General features: G+C 33.5%; 3 protein-coding genes across 4 annotated transcripts; 1 reads left to right on the forward strand and 2 right to left on the reverse strand.

Annotated features, from left to right (window-relative positions):
* The first annotated feature begins 71 nt into the window (after positions 1 to 71).
* Positions 72 to 9346, forward strand: LOC111485785 (AP2/ERF and B3 domain-containing transcription factor At1g50680-like). The gene is made up of 5 exons (XM_023132818.1): positions 72 to 861; positions 1417 to 1541; positions 1681 to 1771; positions 7655 to 8668; positions 9044 to 9346. The coding sequence occupies exons 4-5, from the start codon at positions 7662 to 7664 to the stop codon at positions 9105 to 9107; spliced, it is 1071 nt and encodes a 356-aa protein (XP_022988586.1). The 5' UTR covers positions 72 to 861; positions 1417 to 1541; positions 1681 to 1771; positions 7655 to 7661; the 3' UTR covers positions 9108 to 9346.
* Positions 9347 to 11152: 1806 nt separating this feature from the next.
* LOC111485779 (CBL-interacting serine/threonine-protein kinase 6-like) lies at positions 11153 to 13018 on the reverse strand. Its single transcript, XM_023132811.1, has one exon. The coding sequence runs from the start codon at positions 12655 to 12657 to the stop codon at positions 11365 to 11367; it is 1293 nt and encodes a 430-aa protein (XP_022988579.1). The 5' UTR covers positions 12658 to 13018; the 3' UTR covers positions 11153 to 11364.
* Positions 13019 to 18675: 5657 nt separating this feature from the next.
* LOC111485768 (reticulon-like protein B21) lies at positions 18676 to 22506 on the reverse strand. 2 transcript variants are annotated; one of them, XM_023132796.1, is made up of 9 exons: positions 21388 to 22506; positions 21221 to 21274; positions 21020 to 21122; positions 20847 to 20921; positions 20579 to 20723; positions 20403 to 20472; positions 19860 to 19925; positions 19274 to 19396; positions 18676 to 19111 (listed from the first exon to the last, which is right to left on the reverse strand). In XM_023132796.1, exons 1-9 carry the CDS (start codon positions 22229 to 22231, stop codon positions 18927 to 18929), a joined length of 1665 nt encoding a protein of 554 aa, XP_022988564.1. In that variant the 5' UTR covers positions 22232 to 22506; the 3' UTR covers positions 18676 to 18926. The 2 variants fall into 2 exon arrangements, with proteins under 2 accessions (XP_022988564.1, XP_022988563.1); XM_023132795.1 differs by having other exon boundaries at positions 21361 to 22504.
* Positions 22507 to 23640: the final 1134 nt, after the last annotated feature.

Consider the following 23640-nt stretch of genomic DNA (forward strand, 5'->3'; position numbering starts at 1 on the left):
GAAAGACGGTCCCACAAGCCCACTCGATTGACTGTCGCGTCCTCTTCCTTTCGTCCTTTCCTTCTCCTTTCGCTCGTAAATTTTGCTCTCTGTACATTTTTCATTATACTGTCCCTAGCGCCGTTCTTCCTTTCTCTCTCTATCTTCACCGACGGTGGTGGTGGAGGGCTTCTCTCATTGGTGGCTATCCCAGACGCGTATTTCAGAACAGAGAAAGAAAAGTTGTTAAGATGTCAGAATTGGTTTTACTTTTGATGGCGTGTGAAATGGGTATATATCTATGGATTGTAATAGCAAAGCCCTATTTCGCTTTCTCATTGTTGGTTTCTGCTGCCGTTCAGAATGGAAAGAATTTGTTCTTTTACTTGGATATGGAAGGATGCATAGAAGGTGTTCGATGAAATGTCTGAAAAAGGAAAGAATTTCATGGGGAGGGATAAAATGGTTGTTTCTTTGGTGGGTTTGTGGATTCCATATATGGGTGGGTTTTGAGGTCATAGATCTGACGAGTTAAGGGAAATTGTTGGGTGAAGGAATGAATGAATGATGAAAATGGAAGGAGATGGAGGGAGAGAGAGAGCAAAAGGGCAGGAGAGTGACAGAAGAGAGTGAGCACACGCTGCAGCCAAATGTATGAAGGGCATACCTTTGCGGGTGCGTGCTCACTTCTCTTTCCGTCAGCTTCGCTTCCCCATTATTTTCCCTTCTGCTCTCTTCTTCTCTCTCTTCTCCTCTCCTGTTTTTTCCTCCTCTGATGGACTAATGGAACAATGACACTGGCGGAGTTGAAGCGGCCTCTTCGAAGTTTCAAGCGGCGCCTTTGTAGTCTACAATTTCGCATCCACACTCTTAATTTGTCAGGTTGTTTTCATCCATTGCAATATTATTGTTCTTGCAATTCTTCATGGAAACCCTTTTCTTTTCTTTTCTTTTGTTGACATTGATTTCCATGGATACTTGGTAGCGCGACTTTTGATGGCCCTCTCCTGCTTATATATATATATATATATATATATATATATATATATATATATATATATATATATATAAATATTGAATTTTTGAGGTACAAACCGATTACTATTCATATTTAACGGAAAATCCTTTGAATATCATAGTTGTTTGGTGGAAAAATCCGAGTACTGTACCCAGCTAAACCAAAACTCTCGGTCATGTTTTGGGGTTTTCTTGGTATCGCCCACACTCTTTGTTTATTTTTATTTATTTTGGTTTCCTGAGATTTGGGTTATTCCATATTTGACCAAATATTTCTTTTGTTCCTGAGAATATTGGAATATGGGATATATTTTTGTAAGCATTATTTTTTGTTGACGAAGAGTTCTGCAGATTTTGTTTTGGTATTTACTTTCCTAAAACGAAAAATTTCTTTCCGTTGTGGGCTGTTACTTGGAGAAGGGTGTGAGACTGAATCGACTTGAGTGCTGAATATGGCAACAGTCCCTCGTTTTGGATGCCTGAAGGGGCTGATGTTTTCGAGTCCGAGATATGGAGCTTCCAAACCGGAAAATTTCCTCATTCAGGTCTCTGATTTATTCGATAGTAAGATATTCCTGGATTTTTGTTCTTCTGTCCTCTTTTCCAAAATCGTCACCATCTTCTTCTCTCTGGTTATTTATTTAAGTGGTAGCTAATTAGGGCTTGAATATTGCTTTTTCTCAGCACTTGTTTGACGTTTGGAGGCAACAGCCTGCTTATTTTTCTCTTATCCTCAGATTAACCATCACCACCACCCCCACTGCCCGGGTAAGAGGTAAGAACCTTTCTGTTTTTTCTCTTCTTCCTCTTGTTTTAGTTCATATGATTTAATAAAATTGCATTCTTGTGATTTTTGTTTGTTTTGTTACTTGATTCTCCTTTCCCAGTTATTCTTATTCTTAACTTGTTCATTGAAGCCACATATTATTTTTCTTAAACATGGGCTTATATATGGGTTAATTTTACCAGTGGATGTTGCTTTGATGCTATTTTAGTTCATGTGAAAGTAATTGGCTCTTTGTTTGATGCTTCTAAAGTTTATTATGGTACTTCTCGTTTTTAGATTTGGGAAATTTTATGGCATTTGCTTTGGGGTTTCTTTTTGACATGTAAATGCTGAAGTTCCCAAATCAGTTGGTTTCTGAGTGGTTTAAGAAAATTAATAGCCACGCAGAGTTTTCCCGCTTGTGAAGCTTGTCTTTCTAAGTAAAGCCAACAGTGAAGAAAGAAGTTCTTTAGTTGACAATACTAATGTGGTTTAGCAAATTAGGAGATTACAAATGTTTTTTTTTCTTTAGATTTAAGGGTGCCATGGCCGCCCTTTTCATCTTTAAAGTATTGTAAAGTTTCCCATGTGAAGATTTGATAATCATCATAATCAACTTTGTTAAACCTCTACTCGATGGAAGTGCAAGGTACTAGTGTTAACTTATGTAGAGATGAAATTTATGCAAATAGGCGACAGCCTACTAATTCATTATATGTGGACAAACGAGTTTAAAATGTGAAGTTTTTTTATTTTTGTTCTAACTCGTCTCTGAATGAAAGAAATTCTCATTGCCTTGCATCCTTTTGACTATTTCTTAGTAATTCACCGAATTTTTTAATTCTAAAAATAAGGCAAACTTTAGATGTAAACGTGTTAATAATAGTAAATGTGACGAAATATAAAGTTTTGAACTGTTCATCGTCACATTCTTTTTATCAGTACATGACTGAAAGCTGTCAAGGTAGAGATGCTTGCCACTAGAGTTAAAAAGATCTGATCCTGAGAGTGTTTGTTAATATAAAATTTAACCTCTTGAGGTTGCACATGAAATGACACCAGAAATATAATCCAAGCTTTTGAAGTTTGTAGCTCTATGGTTAGTTTTAAACAGTAAGGAAACTTCATCAACTCTTTTTTTAAGGATTTTTCTTGCTCAGTACTTTTTGATGAATATGGCAGGCATTTATTTCTCTTGTTATTCAGAATTTTTTTCTGTAAGGATAAGAGTGATGTGTTGAGAGCATTTACTTCCGTTGTACTGAAACTTTTGGACTTTAGAGTGCTACTCTTGTTTGTAACCTTTTTGCATGATTGTGTTATCATTTTCCCACTTGGAGATAGCAATTGTCGTGTCTAACTTTTAATACAAGTAATTTTCCACAAATATTGGAAACATTGTACTTATTATGTCTTTGACGTCATTTGATTCAACTAGTGCAGCCTTAATTCTTTTCTGTGCATTCAAGAAGTGCTTAGGTGTTCCACACCAACATGATTGTACTTATTCGTGAGCTTGCTTTGGTACGATGGTCTATTGCTCAAGTTTGACTAACAAAATATTTTTGTTTTGTTTTTTTTTTGGTACTCATCGAGTATATTTTGACATCATGATTTAATTGGTAGAACTAATAATCGCGTATATTTGAAGTTTTTTAATTTTGGTCGATAACAACAATGAAAGTATTTTTATGCATTGGTACATTGTCCACAGAAAGCTAAGTACGTTTAGGTGTTTGAACGCTTGACCTCTTGATATATGATTTAAAAGACTTTAGGCAGCCTCGTGGCATCTTCTCATGAAAAGGCAAGGCGTAAGCCTTGACGCGGTGTGAGGTGTAAGGCTCCTTTTAAATTAAAAAACATAAAACCTTATTCATTCTTAACATTACATTATTCCTTAAAAGTACAAACATAATAATTAATAATAATAAAGAAAAAAAAACTCAATAGTTCACTGAGATTTTATTAATAATAATCTAAAGCTCATCCATTATATCACTAGAACTATCACTAATAGGATTGTCCATAGAGTCATCATCTTATCTAATAGTTTCATCCTCATTTTCGTTCACTTTACCCATAAAACTCACAAAAATCACCTCCTTGCTGTGTTGCCGTCAAAGAGCAGCTCTATATTAAAATAACACAACGGAGTGTACATTAAACTTCCACTTTTTTCTGTTTTTTTGTCAGTCAACTGATTGAACTTCTATGCCTTTTCAGTTGTCTATGCATTTTTATATTTCATTCGATATCTACATTGGCCTATGGTGATGACCCACCACCGAATTAAGTTCAAAAACATGCAACACTCCAATTAAATGCACCACATGGGCCCATGGTCCACGACCAATATATACACGTCTTATGCCTTTAGACATCATATTGTTTCCTCGCATTTTAGAACACTGCTCTTGCTCTTGATATTGCTTATTGATTGTGATAGTAAGCACACAGCAAATATTTTGCATTACTGATGGGAACGGTGAAATTTCTTTGTTTTATTAGATTAGTTCATACTGTGATGTTGATGATTAGAATTGTTTATTTATTGTACTTTTTATTGACCTGGAGAGATGAGTAATTCTTGTGAAATGGCATGTTCTTTGTTCATTGTTTGTCCCTGGCTTTTTCCTTGCATCTTCTCTTCAAGTCAATCCATGCCAACCAGATTCTCTGTGAAAGAAATACTACTTACCACCTTCATTATTGTCTACCTTGACTTTAAATCCTTGAAGGCTTCACCTGACCATTTACTATAACTAGTAATTCCGTAATGATTAGCAAAGTAAGTTTGGGGGACACAAATTAAACTTATTGTGTCAACTTAGGTATTAATCTCAACCACCATAGGTTGGCCAGTGATCAATAAAAGTTGATAAATAATAAAGGGTATAGTAGGAATATTTTCCTGTCATGGTGGCTAGCAGCCCTAAGATTTAATATCTAAGAAGTTTTCTTGACAATCAAATGTTTGTTAAACAATTGTGCTTTATGAATAGTTGAGGTGTGTGCAAGCTAGCCTAAGAACTGATAGAAAAAAGAACTTAGGTATTAATTTCAGATCTTATTCACAATTTCTTACTATGGTTTTCACATTTCTTAAAAAAAAAATTTAAGTTCTTAGCAAAATCCCAAACCATTGACAAAAACTTTTGTAGAAATTAGATAACAAAACAAAGAAACTCATTAGTAGAAATAATGTTTATAGACTAAATTTTTAAAGACTAAATGGTTATCAAATGAGGCCAAACCGTCGACAAAAAAACTTTTGCATTCCTGGTTGTAGTCCTAGAAAGCTGGATGCAACTAGTCTTGTTTGTGAGATTTGACTTCGTTTTTTCCCCTTCAATTTTCATTATTATCCTAGGTATGTGTTTTTTTTGGCATAATTTTTACTTTTGAAATTGACTGACCATAAAAAAAGAAGAGTATGCAACAACAGTATCAAAAAAGGATAGTCGAGACAAAAGTAGCCAAGTAAAACAAACACCGCCAAACTACATATTTAAGAAGTGAATTTGTTCAAAAGAATAAGAAAGGATGACTATTAGATTCTTCTGAAACTACTTCACTTGTTTTGGTTCATCATAGAGGTTGCTTCTCAATGATTGAAGATGTGCTTCTGAATCCTAATTTTCACAATAAAGGAAGAGTTTTGTGCTAGATTTTTTATATTTTATTATTTCCATTCTTTAGGGTATTAGAATGAGAGGCACAACTGGATATTTAGTGGGTCTGAGAGATTTGGGAATAAGTTTTAGGAATTTGTTAGATTTAACTTTACGTTGTACGTGTTTTTTAATTGGGTCTTTTCATAATTACTTGCTAGTCTCATTCTTATGGATTTTGGTTTATTTTTGTAGTTAGTGTTTTTGTAGACCAGAAACTGAGTTTTTGTTGATAAAAATGAAAGAACATACAAGAACATGCAAAAATATAAGCGCACAAAAAAGGGAGTTAAACACTAACTACTAAAATAGACTTCAATACAAGAGAATCAAACCAAGCTCCTAGTGATGCTTTAAACCTAGCACTCTTCCAAACCTTCACCCATGTTCTCTAAACCCCCTTAAAAATTATGCTATTCCTCCTCCAGTCAAATTCCGCGCAATAGGGCAATGAAACAAGCTTGCCAAAAAAATTGCTAGTATCTCAAAAAGGGGAATTAAGAAATCCATTTAAGATTGGTTGGATAAGACTAAGTCTCCCCCTTGGAGAAGAAGGCTCTTTTCCATGTATCTTGACGTTTGTAAACCTCTTCCATAATAGGATTCGAGAAAGACTGACCTCTCATTAGGACCGAAGAGAAGTTCTAGATTAAAATATGGAAGTTGATTCACTCCACAACTCACCGTGGGAAGCCCATAAACTCAACTTTGCATGGTCATGATTTAGGCCTATGATGGAACTTCACCCCTGGTAATCTTGAAATGTGAAAGAGCTTTAAAGAAGGCTAAAAAATGTTAGGATTGCTAAAGAAACTTTTCTGACCAAACAGAAAAGAAGGGTGTCGTTAACAAACTGAAGATAAGATAGCTGGTTTTACTCCTCAGCCACCTTAAAACCCAGGATGATAAACTTTATCGTTTTCCATTCGTTTACTAATAGTCTTTTGGTATGCTACTTGTGAAGCTCATCAATTTTATTTCGCTTGTAGTTGCATTGCTCCCTGCATAATGAGGTTTTACTCCTGTTTTTTTCTGTTTCAAGATTTCATTATCTCTTGTTTTCTTGTCATCATAAAACTCCCCTTTTAACTGTCGCTCTATAGAAGACTGATGTGAAATGTAGTGAATTTATGATGACTTTTGAGAGTTCAAACAAAACCCCTTTTTTCTATAATGACCTAATAAATTCTTTCGTTTTAATTTTTTTTTTTTAAAAAAATTGAAGTTTCTAAAGTACATTCAATACATTATTACACATTTGTACTAAGCACTATGAAAAATTAGATAAACACTTACAATTTACTTGAAACATAGTCATGCCAAAGGCACCTATACATTGTGTAGCATTATTTATTGTCTCTACAACCATACTAAATTTCTTTTGTGAAGATATATTACTCATACGGAGTTTGTGTGTTGGATTTAAAACTATTCAAGGGTATTGGAGAAACTTCGTGAAAACACTGTTTTGGATTCTGGTTCTCATTTTATACTCTTCTTGCTTGCTGAGTAAAGAGGAAACAAGAAATCCTTGTCTGCTCATGTCTTGTTTGAAACTTGAATAGCTTAGATACTCGAGGAAAAGAATTACCGGCCAAAAGAACTCCTGGGTATGTTACTAACTTTTCATGTGATTTTGTAAATTATTAAAACACGAGTATGTGTTCATAGGTTGGTTGGGTTAATATATCTTTTATTTTATACTTCGTAATCCAACAATTGGGTTGCAACTTTGCTTATCCCGATGATCCTTGTTTGATGATGAACCCAATTCAAGTTGCAACTTTGTTTAACTCTAGAACTACTCTCAAAAGTTATCTCAAGTCTTATATTGATAGATAAGCAAACTTTTCTCACGCTCAACACTATACAAATTGGAAAACCACTGCACTTTCTTATGATGGTATGGTAGATAAATCGTGGAGGCTGGATACTTTAATAAGATGTGTTTATTTGTTCCTAATGGTTATATGTATGGTATTTATGAAGAAAAATCTTATACTTCACGGGGTATTGAGAGATCTGGTATCTGATCTTCTCTGGTATGTAGTAACTAATCAATTAGTTTGATCAATTGGTGGGGGCTTATACTTTGATGAACACCTTGAATGACGTTATTCTGAATTATAAGGACATTGTTTAATCTGCAACTAGCGGAGAAAAAGAGTACATATTCACAAAATCTGATCCTTCGTCTTGTTGGTTGATCTTTTCTCAGAACCACCATGAAACAGGAGTTGTCAAGTATGATTTCAAAAGCCAAGACGAATGCAATTGGGGAAGATTGCATCACTTGCCCATTCCCTGCCAGTGGATGTAGTAGACAAGGAAGGAGTTTAACCTCAAAATTCAAAGGTGTTGTGCTTCAGCAGAATGGCCACTGGGGTACTCAAATTTATGCTAATCACCATCGTATTTGGCTCGGCACATTCAAGTCGGAAGACGAGGCAGCCATGGCTTATGATAGTGCAGCTATCAGAATCAGGAGTGGAGATTGTCATAGAAACTTTCCTTGGACCAAATTCACTATTGAAGAGCCTAACTTTCAGAATCTTTACACTACAGCAGCTTTGCTTAGTATGTTAAAAGACAGTTCTTACAGAACTAAATTTGCTGAGTATTTGAGGGATTGTTTGGAAAGCGCACAAACAGCCAGTCCCTCTGCAGAAAAGCTACATGACAATGGACGGACATCTATTAAGCAACTTTTTCAAAAGGAGCTAACACCGAGCGATGTTGGTAAGTTAAACAGATTGGTCATCCCAAAGAAATACGCTGTTAAATACTTCCCTCACATACCAGCTAGCACGATAGATAACGTGAAACGTGTTGATGATGATTGTGATGTGCAGCTAGTATTATTTGACAAAATGATGAGACAATGGAAATTTCGATACTGTTACTGGAAAAGCAGCCAGAGCTACGTTTTTACGCGAGGTTGGAATCGGTTTGTGAAAGAAAAACAACTGAAAGCTAATGACACAATAACTTTCTACTTGTGTGAAGCAGCAAAGGCAAGCGATGCTAACACTACATTCTGTGTGGTGGATGTTAAAAACCGTGACAACCATGGTAGCTTGACTGAGAATGAAATCACAAGCAGCGAAATGCAGCTAGATTTGAGTCATGAAGAAGTTAATGGATCGGTGTTGCCTAAGCATGCCGACGATGAACTAAATGATGATCTTGAAGTCTCAGGCTTCAAACTGTTTGGAGTGCATATTAAGGGGAAGTAAGTTTTGCCATTCCTTTCCCATTTCAATTAGTTTGCCACTGATCAAACCACATGCCTTAAGAAAAAGGTTCATTGGGAAATTCTTTTTTGGAACCATGCTTAGATTATTGACACTCTACTCTAGTGGTAAACCCACCATTAGGAGAAACTGTTCTTAGTGATCAACGTTCCTATTGTTCTTTTATGTAATAACAAACACTGAGGTGTAGAGGTTAACCTCCAACTTCAAGGGAAAGAATAGATACCGACGCCTACCACTTAGCACATTGACTTACCTCGAGACTTTTAGATATACTGTTCTGGTACATCAAAATTCTATTTAAAAAAGGGGTAAAAAAAAAAAAAAGAAACTTCGCCCCACTTTTTGGGCAGGTTCGCGGGTCAATGTTTTTGCCTGCCCCGATCGGTAGCAGCTGGGTTTCCCGGGCTGATTTGATTGGATAGCCTGTTCAGTTTAAAATTTGCAGGGAAAGATTACTCTTGGGTTATTGCAATTGAACAAGCATTCAACAAGTTTCTGATACCCTGTCAAATTCAAGTAAGAAGTGTACATTATATTTGTGCATACACACACGTTCAGATTATTCTCCACTTGTTAGGAGGTTTCGTAGCCACCAAACAGAGACACTCACCAAATTCCAGTAATCAATGCCTGATGTTCTTTGGTTTTTATTACCTCATTGTCTCTCTCTTTCTACCTGAATGCACTACACAGAATTCATTTTATGAAGCAGAAACTCCAAAAAGCAGCATGGCTCCACTGGCTGCTTTTGCCTTATTGGTAGGTGGACAATAAAGTAAGCTTATCATGATTGATTTCATGTTTGTTTGTTTAGTTGTATGATTCTTTTGTTATTCAAACCACCTTCCCCATATAACTGCGCCATAGTCTTCTTCATCAAGTTAATACATCTAGCAATCATAAATTCCTTTTTCCTCTAATTGAGTTTATGGTAATGCAAGCAGGAGACTACGAGAGAGTGCTAAATGAAGTCTACGTTCATGTTCATGCCAATTTGAACCGAACTCAACCGGTTAAGGTACATATTTTCAATCGAAAGGTCAAATATTAGAATCTTTTCGAATAAGCATCCTTCTTGTTTTGATTCTGGAGAAGAAAGAAAAGGACAAACTCCATTTGGAGAGAGAAGAAGAGGATATGAGATGACATTAGTGGTGGGTCCTTAGAAAAGTTAGAGAAATGGGTAAATATAAATCCAATGGAGGAGGATGGAGTGGCTGATAAAGTGAGTTGGGATTCCAATTCCAAGAGAGAAGAAGAGATGTGCAGCCTCAAATTCCCTCAAAAGGGCCATTGGGTGAATCCTTTGTGTGGCTGAACCATAACAACAACAATAATAATAAATGTTGTGTTGATTCTTTCATAAAATGCAGACAATCAAGAGGAAAAGGCCAAACGCCCCATGTGAACCCTCTCTAGACCCAAACCATATCCCTTGATATATATATATATATATATATATATACAGAGAGAGAGAGAGAGAGAGAGAGAGAGAGAGAGAGAGAGAGAGAGAGAGAGAGAGGTTATACGGTGGGAGTTGAAATTAAAAGTTTGGTATGAAATTTCATTTTCAGAGGGATTGAAGTAATTGGTGTGAAGGAATGGAGATGATGAATTGAGCCCACATGCTAAAGCTTAGGAGGGGATTGGAGCAGAAATCAAATACCTTTACAACTCATGAATTTAATAAATTTATAAATATTAGTAAATGTTTGGGAGTGATTTTAAAATAATTTTTTAGTAAAAAAAAAAAAAAAAAAATGTTATGATTATAATTATTTTATCTTACTTTAATGTTGGGTTATACTCTCTCTCTCTTAGAAATATTGTTATATATACTTTTCGATCAAAATTATTGGATCTACAAAAAGCGACTTTCACCCAAATGAGATTGGGAATAATTATTTTTTTACTCATTAAAGTGAATATTTTGAAGGAAAAAAAGGGATTATTGAGTAAAAAAGTGTCTTTTACGAAATAGGAAATATTTGGTAGGGAAAATGTATTTCTGAAAATAGTTAAAAAGTAAATAATTGGATAAGATTAATTTCTGGATAAAATAAAGTAGATTGATGTGGAAAATTTAAAATTTAAAATTCTTAATCTGAAAATAGTCAAAAGGTTTGAATGGTTTATTTATAAATTAAGTTAAATTATACAAAATATTTCTTAAATACCCATAAACTTTAAAATTGATAAAAATAAGAATCAATTTTCATTTTATTTTAACATTAAAATCTTCAAAATGGTTTTTTTATTATTAAAAGAATATTAAAAGTGGAACTTTTCCAAATTTATGAGCTTAATTGAAACTTACCTAGAGAAGTTGAGTGCAAAATAACTGAAAAAGGGAAGGAATCCAAACATTTCCTTTGAAAGAGAGTGACGAGGACATTGTCTTGTTATGCTTCGTAAAAAGCAGAGGCACTGATTGTTTCGTTCATTTCTTCTGCTTGGAAGGGGAAAAAGGGCCCAAAATTAGGGACAACTTTGGTGAAGGATTACAACAATTATATGCAGCACATAACACATGATCTGATCATCACTGACACTTTTTTCTTTTTTTTTTTCTTTTTAACTCAAATTCCGAACTAAATCAAACAACTAACAACCACGTTAAATCTAGAAAGAAAGAACTACTACGAAGAATAATCTCAATTCTTCCTGAATCTCAAGCCGGCATGGAGTTCTCCGTCGGTGATGTCCAGACAATGTCTTTGAGTGCCGGCCGGAGCTCTTTGCTGCAGAATTGGTTGTATTCGAGAGTGTCGCCATGATCCTTCTTCACCTCCACCACCAGAAACGACGGCGTCAAGGCGAAGATCTCCGCAGCCACCGCCAGTTTCCCTTTTCTTCCGCACTCCTGGCCCTGTAGTCTGACTCTCGATTCGCTCTTTTTGACGTTGAATTTCCCCGCTTTCGCAACCTCCTCCAGCTTCGATATCACACTGCTTGCCGGCCTCGTCGTCGCAAATCTCAGCTCCTCTTTTTCTTCCCTCTTCTTCTCCTCGAACAACGGCGACAAATCGAACCCTTCTGATAACGAAATTATGTGGAATGCATTCAGAGTCTCAGATTGCTTTAGTTTCTCGTTGCTCTCGTCGAATTCCTGCTCCTCTTTCGTCGTCACAGTTCTTGGTACAGATTTCCTGAACCAGGACGACTCCATGATCTTCGAAGTTGTAATTCTGGTATTCGGATTTGGATCGAGGAGTTTGGTGATTAGTCGACGGGCATCCGATGAGAACCACGGCGGGCATTTGAAGTCTCCCTTGTAAATCTTCCTGTACATGGCCATAATATTGTCGTCCTGAAATGGGAGAAATCCTGCCAGAAGAACGTAAAGGATGACTCCACATGACCACAGATCGGCTTTGGCGCCGTTGTATCCGTTCTTCCCGATAACCTCCGGCGCAACGTACGCTGGCGTACCACAAGTTGTGTGCAACAATCCATCCTGTTTCAAGTGCTCTGAAAATGCGCTGAGTCCAAAATCAGTTACCTTAAGGTTTCCGTCGTCGTCGAGAAGAAGATTCTCCGGTTTGAGGTCCCGATGGTAAACCCCCCGACTGTGGCAGAAATCGATCGCAGAAATCAGCTGCTGAAAGTAAACTCTAGCCACATCCTCTCTCAATCGACCTCTAGCAATTTTGGAGAACAGTTCCCCGCCTCGAACAAGCTCCATAGCGAAATAGATCTTCGATTTGCTCGCCATAACCTCATGAAGCTCGACAATATTCGGATGCTTCACCATCTTCATCACAGAGATCTCTCTCTTGATCTGCTCCATCATACCTACTTTTATGACCTTCTCCTTCCCAACAACCTTCATCGCCATGTTCGTCCCAGTCTGCAAGTTCCGGGCATGGTAAACCTTAGCAAAAGTTCCATGCCCTAGAAGCCGACCTAACTCATACTTCCCATGGAGCACTCCAGAATGACCGTCTCTGTCCTTCTCCGCCATGGATTCGATCTTTTCTCAAAGATTAAAACACAAAAGTACTGATATATACAAACGATTCTTTCTCGCCTTGTTTTTTCTTAGCTTACTTAATTAAAGCGTAGGGATTTGAAGAGGAAGAGAAAAGGGGAAAATGGATCACCCGTCTTCGACGTGTTTCCGGTGACAATTCCGGCCGCGGATGCACTTGCCTGCTCGACCATTAGAGATGAAACTCGTCAACAGCGCTCCTCTCATCTCTCTGCATTCCCTAAGAGGACGCCTTCTCTGCAACCTCTCTCCCACTGAAATCTCCCTTCTAGGGTTTTCAAGGACCTCCGATTATCTCCGGACGTTCGCTCCTTCGACCCCGTGAATCTCTGCATTTTCTTGCCCCTTTTATAGCGACGGGAATTACGAAATTACCTTTTTGACACCTGATACCAAAAAAATGATCGGATGGCCGTTATTAAATCTTGATGGTGAGCAGGTGTCAGAATCGTGGCGGTAGATTCTGCTATTTGCCGTTCTGACGTCATGGCTCTTTCAACGGCATCATTGGGAAGCTAAATGGGCCATACTGGTGGGCCTCCACGGTCAGGGCCCACGCTTTAAGACCGCCCATCGGATTATGTATAGTTACGAGTCTACCCCTCTTCCGGTTTTCTCCCAAGTTCACTTTTATTACTCATTTACAGTTTATAAATAAATTTAATTTCAATCCTTTTTATTAAATTTTATTAAATCGAAATAATATATATATGCAAGAAATTAAAATTTTAAAATTTTAAAAATATAATATAAGAAAAATTAGTAGATATGTATTTTAAAATTTTAAATATTTATAAAAATTAAGGAAAAATAAGTTAAATGTATATTTTAAAAGCTCTTACATGGTTTTGGTAAGGCATTAAATAGGTATCTATTTATGACAATACGGTGTCGTGTACGCAAGATTGCATGATTAACTATGGACATTAACTTTTCTATTTAATTATTTCTTTTTACAATATTCTTATTTTATATGAATATGGAAATCATATTTAAATATAGAAATTGCCCTTTAATTACCTATCGTAATACTTTAATCATCCTATAAAAACAAGATATAATTTTATTTTGTATTTGATTAATCATTTTACTCTAAATTATATTTAAATTCATTATCTAAGTAAGTAAATGTATTTTTTAATTTTTTAAAAAAGTTTAAAAGGTGTTTTTTTAATATTTAAATAATTTTTAAGATATTAATAAATCTTTTAAAAACTTAGTATTTTGAAACTTAAATGAAATAGAGTGTTTGATTATTTCTATCGAAACTAAAATAAATATATTTTTAAATTTTTTTAAAGTTTAAGTGTATTATTGAATTTTTGTTCAGAAATTTAGATATTTTTATTAATTTGATCTAAAATAGAAATATAACTTATTAAATATTGATAATTATTTTAAAATATTAAATAAATGAAAATTTATCAAGCACACAAAATTTAAAAATTTACCTTCTATTAAAAACAAAATTTATTTTAAAAATTTATATTAAAATTTGAAATATAAAATTATTATTATCATGACCTATGACGTGGATTTTGTTGATTTGTGTGTCCGTAAATAGGTTAAACAAGTTGGTCTTGTTTTTCAAAATCTTTTTTTTTTTTTTATTTTTTTTATAGTAAACTTTTAATCTTCTCCATCTATATTTATTTTATTTGATAAAAAAATTATTTATTTTATTTGATAAAAAATAAAATAAAATTTGAAGTTTATAAATTAAATAAGATAAATTTTATATAAGTTATATAATTTTTTTTTATCTAAAATAACCCATAAATATTAAAAAGAAAAAGAAAATTAAATAGAAAGAGTTTAGTTAATTAATTTCATTATAATTTTTTCTTATTTATTACCAAATAATTTAATTAAATAAAGATATTAATTTTATGAAAAAGAAAGATTTTTTTATTTAATTAAATAACATTAGCAATAAATATTAGAATTTTATATAAGTTATATATATTAATTTTTTCGTGGGAAGGGAATAATGATCCGAAATCGTTCACCTAATCTAATGAAAAGGATGGGATATGATTGTCATTTGATATTGTTTTATTTATGTGCGAGCAATAAATAAACATTTTATTGGATAAATAATAATTATCAAATTTTTCACGTCTAATTTAGATATAGTATCAATTTATTCATGCATTCTTCATTTATGTGATAGAAGAGTATGATTCTCAATAATATAATTTATTATTATTATTATTATATGAAATGAAAAGTAAAAAAAAAAAAAATAATGATAAAAATAATTGACTCTGCATTCATAAATTAAATAAATTTGGTAAGATTCTTCCTGTCTAAATTTAAAATCTGAAAAGAATGTATTATTTATATTTTAGAATAAAAAAATGAATTTAGTTCTATAATTGCTCTAATTAAACACTTTTCAATTTTAAAATTTTTATAATGAGATAGTAAAAAAGAAAATATATTTTATTAATATAAATAGTAAATATAAATAGTAATAATTGTAGTCTCGGATCTTTATTTTTTTTTTAAAAAAAAAATGATAATTTTAACCATTCTCGTAGATCAGAGTGTAATATAACTTAACTGATTAAAATATATATTTTTGATCACTAAGTCAATAATTGAAATTCAAGATTACTCGGATTCCAAATTTGTTGGAGACCATTGTTCTGTAAAGATAAGATTTGTTTCTCTCATATACTAAAATTTATCTTTAAACAAATATGAAGTCTCATTTGGTCTGTATTAATTTTTTTTTTAAATAATCAATCTTTTTGGAAATGATATTAATAAGTAATTAAATTAGTGGAGTCCCGATCGGCTGTTCATCATGTGAAAAGATTCTCTTGTCAAAATGTTTTTATTTATTTATATGTTTTTATTCACATATAAAATTTAATCAAATATAAAATAAAATTAAGAAAATGAAATAATTGCATTATTATGAGCATAATTAATTTTAAAAATTTGTTATATAAGATAAAATTAGGCTCTAATTAATCACATTTTGAATATGGTATTTACGTTAGAAATTAAGCCTAACTAAATTTTTTTTATAAAAAAATATATTTAAATAATTTGAATATGATTTTAGGCCGAATAATTTTAATCTAAGAAATTTATCGTTATTTATTTTAAATTTATACTTATTTTCTCACTATTTATTATGGGTAAATTTTTAATTATTTTTTTTATATAAACGATATATATTTTAACCAATCGACTTCAACATTTCAACAAATACAATGAATATGATATTATATGAAAGAATCTTAATTTTAATAATAAATTAGATCTAATTGTTACATTAAAATATAAAAACATGCACATGTTCATGCTTATATTGATTTTTGTTCTTTTTCTTTTTATAAAAAAACAGATTTATTTTAGTACTTTTTATTATTATTATTTTTTTATTATTATTAAAACACAATCTATTACATCAATTATATTTCCTACCAGCTAAAAGTGAATTTAACCTTCACTTTTAAATATTTTTAGCAATTAAATTTTTTTTAGTGATTTTATAATTACGAGATTTAATTAATTATTAGTATAGAATAAGAAAATAAAATAAAGTTGAAAAACATTCATATTATGAAAATGAGTATACACGACTTTATTTATATGCTTAAATTTAAAAATGTGGCAGAGAAATATCCATAAAATGTCATGGTTTCTAATTTTGTATGAATAGAAATATCGATGGAGATCGACATTTCTTGAAAAAAAAAACTATAAATATTAAATATTTATAGAAAACGTTTAAATAAATAAAAATTACTATTTCGTGTCTATATTTGCCATAGCTTCTCTTAATGTAAATATGTTATAAAAATGAACAAAATATATGGAGAATATTTTATTAACAATATTGAGATTTTGTAATGAGGTCGATGTCGCGTTCATAATAAATATATAAGCAAAACTTCTTGTTCTCAATATCTTCTAATATTGGCCACAAATACTAGGTGTACCTTAGTCTCTAATCTTATTCAAACATCGGTTCAAATAACATTATATGCTATGAAAATGATGCTTTTGAACAGTTGTAACAATTCAAGCCCACCGCACGTAGATATTGTCTTCTTTGAGTTTTCCCTACGGACTTTATCTCAAGGTTTTAAAACACATCCACTAAGAAAAAATTTACATACCCTTATAAGAAATGTTTTGTTCACTTCTCCAACTGATGTGAGATATCATACTCTTTGCAACATTTCAAGATAAGTAAGGAACATGACCATGTCGTAGGCTATATCTTGATTTGCATCTTAGATATGGAGCAGTACGTAAGCAAAATATCTTCACTCTTAACAACATTTCAAGGCAAATAGAAAACGTTACCATGTTGCAGTTGATGCTAAAGAATACCGAACTCATCAGGTACTGAATCCAAACTCTAAATCTAAATTTAAATTCTGGGTACGAGGTATTGCACGTTAAATACTAGAATCAAACCATAATCTCTTATCATACAAACAAATGTACATTTGAATTAAACAATAACTCGAGAGTGATTCATTAGGGTTCGATGAAGAAAGAGGAAGCCAATTGGAATTGATGAAAGCTACACATCTCTACTCAAAGGACACCTAATTGATGAAGTTAAGAATGTTCAAACTCCAAATGACAAGTGGATGGACAACACTTTTGACAAAGACATCAGACAAAAATATTCCATCATGTTTAATGATACATGGTCTTGTCCTAAAGATAAGTTATCAATATAGTTTAGCCACTCATTTCAACTTTAGCTAGGAAATCACAAACCACAAGCAAACTACATAACCAATCTACTTGGACTTCTTGGCATAATAATTAATCATATCGACATAAATCATGACAAGTCTCGAGCGGTAACATGTTGAAATTTAATTAAGTTTAAATAAGTCGATAACTTTTATTATGAAATTAGTTCGTGATATTCTTTTTACCACGTGAATAGATCTAATTATATCGACTGAACTACTACGATACACGAATTTAACTCAAAACCAAAGTGCAAAATCACTTGTTTTTGGGTTGGGTTGGCAATGAAATGAATAAAAGTTTATGCTTTTAGTGCTCAAAAGAAAACATGGGCTTGTCTTTGCAATAGAATTTGGTAGAAATTCTACCAACCTTACATGTTCATGTAATGCATTATTATTTTGCTTTTGAATTTATGGCATTTCATTGAAAATGGGATTTTAACACCAAACTCTAAAGATAAGTGCGCGACAACATATTTTGATGGGTCATTTTTGATGTGCCTAAAACACTATCTTAATTAATCACTTAATTCATTGAAGGATGTTTTTTTTCCTATAATTTTTTTTTCCATAGGATCTTTTATCCTATAATTTGTGTTTTTTTTTTCAATACTGACCCAAAAATGCTTAGATTCGAACGTAAAAATTTTCAGTTGATAATAAACTGGGGCATAGTGTAATAGTCTAAGTCCACCGCTACCAAATATTGTATTCTTTGGACTTTCTCTTATGGTTTTTCCCTCGAGGTTTTAAAACATATATCTGGTAGGGAGAAGTTTCCACACCCGGTTAAAACCTTAAAGGAGAAGGGAAAGTTGAAAGAAAACAAAAAAAACACTAAGTTATCCCACTTTGAGTGCTACAAGCCTACATCCATCTGGCAGGCTGGCGAACCGTCAGAAATCACGTTGGGCCCAAATTTTGAGTGGGCCTATGGGCCGTAGACCTGACCTGGTTCATCGTATTATGGACCACGCCGCCACATGCCTCTCTTCCGACAAAACTAACACAAATTCGAGGGTCCCACTTTCAAAACACGGATCCAATGCACACTTGAGTTATTCACTGTTCAATCCTATTTTTAAAAATCTTCTTATACATCAATAATTAAATTCAGCTCAACATATAAATAAAACAATATCTTAAATATTTGAAAAAGTTTTAAAATTAAATATTTGCAAGTGCAACAGATGGTATTATTATTTTGATAACCTAAAACCACATCTCAAATGTAAATCTCAAACTTACACTGGAATTATAAAAGACTATAATGGGATTACTTAATTTTATTGAATAAACCCACAAATATTTACATACCAAAAATAGAAAATTCTATAGCAACAAAAACAAAGACCCAAGTGACCAACAAATCTTAAGGAGGTCGAGAAAAATGGACCATACAACTATATCAAACAGCAAGCATCTGCCTCTGCCGATTGAAGTTGAAAGCTAATAATAAAATGAAATACCAAAAATTTAATTTTATTAAAATTGTGGGTTTTATTCTCAAAATTTCTTCTTTTGTTTCCCACGGCTCATACCTCCAAAAAGGGTCCCACTGCCATATTTTCCCTTTCCAATAGAAACTTGACACGTTTTTTCACCTTCTTCCTCCTCCTCCTCCTCCTCCTCCCATTCCTCTGTTTGTAAAGATTGCTGGTAATATCGAAACGCCACAAACAGCACAAATGCTGAAACAAAATAACACGAATCCCCAATTTTATAAATATCTTTTAAAAAATTAAAGAAATATATACATCTTTTAGATCAATCTACTCAACTCAATTGATTAACACATTATAATTTCGATCAATCTACCCGACCGATGATTGAAAGAAGTAAGAAGTAATTACCAGCCCAAACTCGAGCGACCACTGAAGATAAGTTCCATACGAGTACGAAGATTGCTACAGCCACTCCCTTTTTGTGAGAACATGACTCCCATGCATCACGAAATCGTCGAACCCAAAATTTAGCTGCAATGGCCCAATAATATGTTAATTGCGTTTAAATATTGTAATTGGGCCCAATCTGAACAAGTATCAAGGCCCAATATTGGGTGTGTAGGTTAAACTAGCTATTATGTCTTTTGGGCCGATGGGCCCACCTTAAAAGAGTGCCGAGATCTTTTAGATCCGCAATAGAATATGGGTAGGCCATTTGCAAATTGTAAACAAAGCAAGATGGAAATTAATTTTTATAAAAACTATTTTTAAAAATTAATAGTAAATTTAAATTCCATAACCATTTAACTTTATAATTTCACATTGTATTGATGCGGGTAAAAAAATAATAAAATTAAAATGTTAAATAGTTTAGGGGTGGAGCAGGGACAGAGAGAGACAAAAGTACGAAAAAGCAGGTGAAGAGTGATATTGGGAACGTAAGTAACGGTATCGTGAAAGGGACAAAAGTGACATTTTGGGTCAGAGATTTTACCGTAAGCAGCCAGCTGCGAGGAATACGAAGAGCAGACTTTCGGTACAGTAAATACTCCGAAGAAACCTGACACCAAATATAAGTTACCTCGTCAATCCAAATTCACTTTATTCTCCACATATATGATTAAATACAATAATGTTTAAGGAGTTAAAGATAAAATTCTAAATATATATTTAACATATAAATTAATTAAAAAAATTCAAACTTTTAAACTAAATTTTAGAGACTAAATTTATAATTTAACAATAATAATAACTAAGAGCAAAAGTTGTATATGTATGAATTATTTATTGTATTCTGGTCACGATTAATTTATTATTTTTAGCTTTTAAAAGTTAAACACTACATATACCTTTAAATTTTTATTTTTACTAATGTTAAAAAATAAAAATAAAAAAAGTTAAATTTCAAAAACTTCAAAAAATAATTTTTAAAATTTGTTTTTAGAATTTGAATGTGTGAAAATATAATTAACAAATTAGGAATTAAAAGGAAAAAAAAAGCTGAAAAGAAAATTTTAATGGAAATTTTAAATCTCACCCCATTTGGCGACTTTCCAGACGGTTATTGAGCTGCCACATCGGGCCAAGGCAAACAGGAGAACAGCCAGCTGCATGTTTGCAAATAAATCAACCATTATTTCCGTACCTTCTTAAAAATTATAATAATTTAAATAAAAATTAAAGGGGAAAAAGAAAAAAAAGAAAAAAAGAAACCTTGATTGTAGTTGCAGGATCTCCACAAAACAGAGCTCTGAGCTTTAATAAGAACTCATTCAAGTAAGGGAGCAGTAATTTAAGAGCCCAAATTGCTTCTTCTTCGCCAACCACATGCCTTACGTTCTCCATATCAATGGCTCCCCTGAATTTTGTGATTCCCATTAAACAAACAAGTACAGACAAAACTCTTACATTCTTCTTTCTTCTTCTTCTTCTCTTTATTCACTCACAAGTCACAACCAATTCCCATGAGAACATTGATTACCTGCAAATAATGGATCTATACAGGAACGTGGCAGCAAGGTAGCAGAGTCCCACATATGACATCACAGAGATAAAGCTGCAACTCAAACAGAGTACTTTAGATTTGATTATATGGAAATTTGGGTTTGAATGTAAATTTTCAAAGCTACCCAGAGGGTTTTTTTTTTTTCTCACCTGATGTTAATGTCCTTAGTGTAGGAAGATGATATTATAAGAAAAGATCCAATCCCAAACACGAAGGCAGATCTCGATACTTCCTTCCACATTACTAAGTCCACTGACCAAAAAGTAAGAACAATTTGGGTTGAGAACTCTAGAGACCCATAAATCCAAAAAAAAAGAAAAAAAAGAAAGAGGATCCTGAATTCAGTGTACCTAAGCTCTGCAATTTGGTGCTTTTTTCTTGGAAGCTGTGATATTCGTTCGATGCTGAGAATTATACAGCAGAATGTTCAAGAACAAGTAACTGATTTAGTGAAAGAATAGTGGATGAAATGGCAAAAGATTTTACTTACTGAAAGTGGGTTTGGTGGACGTTGGACCTGGTTTTTCGTAGATTTGGTGGAATCGCTTCACTTCACTCACAACTTTTTTGGGTTCTGGTAAATTGATCTCCTTGATATCGAAGCTTTCCTTCTCAATTTCAATGTCCTCTTCTTCTTCATCGGTTTCCTCCTCTTCGTTGGCTTCATTTTCATCTTTAACATCACTGTCATTGATCGACACTTTCAGAGTGGATTTGATCGGACCCGCAATGGTTGAAATGTGGCACACTTCAAATTCCTTACAAGAAGTCTCATTCTCAACTTGAGGTTTCTCAATTTCCTTGACAGATCCGTGGATTCCCTTCTCAATTACGCCCAAATTCTCGTTCGATTCTGATTCTAGATTTTGCAGATGCTCTAAATCTGTCCCATTTCTTCCACCGACAACAACAATGGCCTTAGCATTGTCGTCGACGATTGTCCTGGTGGAATCCGATTTCACCTTCCTGAGCTGAATTGGGGTTTTTTCATTTCTCTCAACACTTGATCTACTCCCCACTTCAGATTTTGACTTCCTTATTTGATTTGGGCTTCTCTCAATTTCTTCAGATCTCAACTTCCTCAGCTGATTTGGGCTTCTCTGAATTGGCGATTTTTCAGATCCATCTGAACCGTCTGAACTCAATACCTTTCTCTTTGCACTCACTACGGAAGTATCAGTAGCTGTAGTAGTTCTCTTGAGCATTGCCCTTGTTACAGCTCTACCTTCTTTGTTACTACCATCTTCCCCATTGAACACCTTAATCCCACCTTTCACTTCATCCATCTTCATTCTGCTCTCCCAAACAGACCCTGAAACCACACTACTACTAACCCCTGTTTTTCTTCTACCCAAATCCATCTCCCTCTTTTTATCACCAACCCACCTTTTCTCTTTCTAGTAATTACAGTGACATTGATGGATATGACGCTTTAATATGAAGAAATGGCGGTCGGTGGGGCGGAAATTGGGATACCTTTGAAAAGCAGAGTAAGAAAGACAGACAGACAGAGAGAGAGAGAGAGAGAGAGGGGAAAATTGTGTTTCAAGAGAGATGGGTTTCTCTTTATCCCTTCTTTTCCCTTCTTTTTTTTCCTTTCTTTTTTTTCCTTTTTTTTTTTCCTGCTTTTCTTTTCTGGGTACCCTGTGATTTTTCTTTTTAATTTATAAAAAAGAAAGCCAAGGAGAGGACTTGTGGGGTTGAAATGATTAGGGTGCTAAGGATGATGGTGTTGGGTATTTATTCTACTAAAAAAAAGTGTATAAGGATCTTCAAAAGCACTGTTCTCGAGGCACCCCAAAGCCATTACAGCTACTGCATGTAAAGTGTAGAAATTAACATGCTTTTGTAAGAGAGAGATGGAAGCAGAGGCCTTCTCTTCTGTTTTCTCTCCATTTTGTCTCTAACAAATGGCAGATGAAAGTTTCGTACTTTTTCAAATAGTGGTGCCAAACTGAAAATTTCTACAAATTAGTGTCTTTTTGCCTGCTTTAGAAACCTACTGGGAAAGGATGGAGACTATAATTTCAATCTACGACTCTTATGCCCTGTCTTACGGTGGTTACTTGTTGACGATGGATAACTAAATAGGCAGAGACCTATTTGACAGTTGTTGGCTCGGTGACATTAAACCAGATTGAGGTGTTAGTATCGTGTCTATTGCTACACATTTTACTCCTTAACTTGGGACTTCATCGGATTTGTTTTAATAACACATCTATTCTCATCAGATTTACAATATTTCACAAAAAATTCAAAACTACTCTACTGAGTACAATTAGAATTTTGGATGGAACTTAGAACATAGAACATATGTATGATAACCTTGGCACTATTTCAGAACTAAATTTTATCCAACATTCTAAAGAATCTCTAATAATTCTAAAGTTTAAGGCTTCAATTATTGACATAGTAATTTTCTTAATTGTTAAGTGGGTAGGTTTTCACTCTGAAGAATAGGATAAGAGCTGAAATGGTGTGTTAAAATGGTTGAATCTAACCATCAAAGAGTGGGGAAAAAAATAAAAATGAAGAACGAAAAATTTAATAAACGCCGGACATCGAAAGGAACAGATCAAAAATTCCAAGAAACGAGCACCGTAGAATAGAAGAAAATGCCAAATGGTGAAAACGGGTTGCACCAAAGTCCAAGTTTGACAGTGTGTAATCCAATGTTTATTTAATATTTTTTTTAAAAAAATGTTATTTAAACCATTTTTTTAGGGAACAATTGAAGGGATAAAATTGTTTTCCAAAGGTTTTGAGAGAT

This window comes from Cucurbita maxima, unplaced genomic scaffold (genome assembly GCF_002738345.1).
Source record: "Cucurbita maxima cultivar Rimu unplaced genomic scaffold, Cmax_1.0 Cma_Scf00010, whole genome shotgun sequence".
Classification (NCBI taxonomy): domain Eukaryota; kingdom Viridiplantae; phylum Streptophyta; class Magnoliopsida; order Cucurbitales; family Cucurbitaceae; genus Cucurbita; species Cucurbita maxima.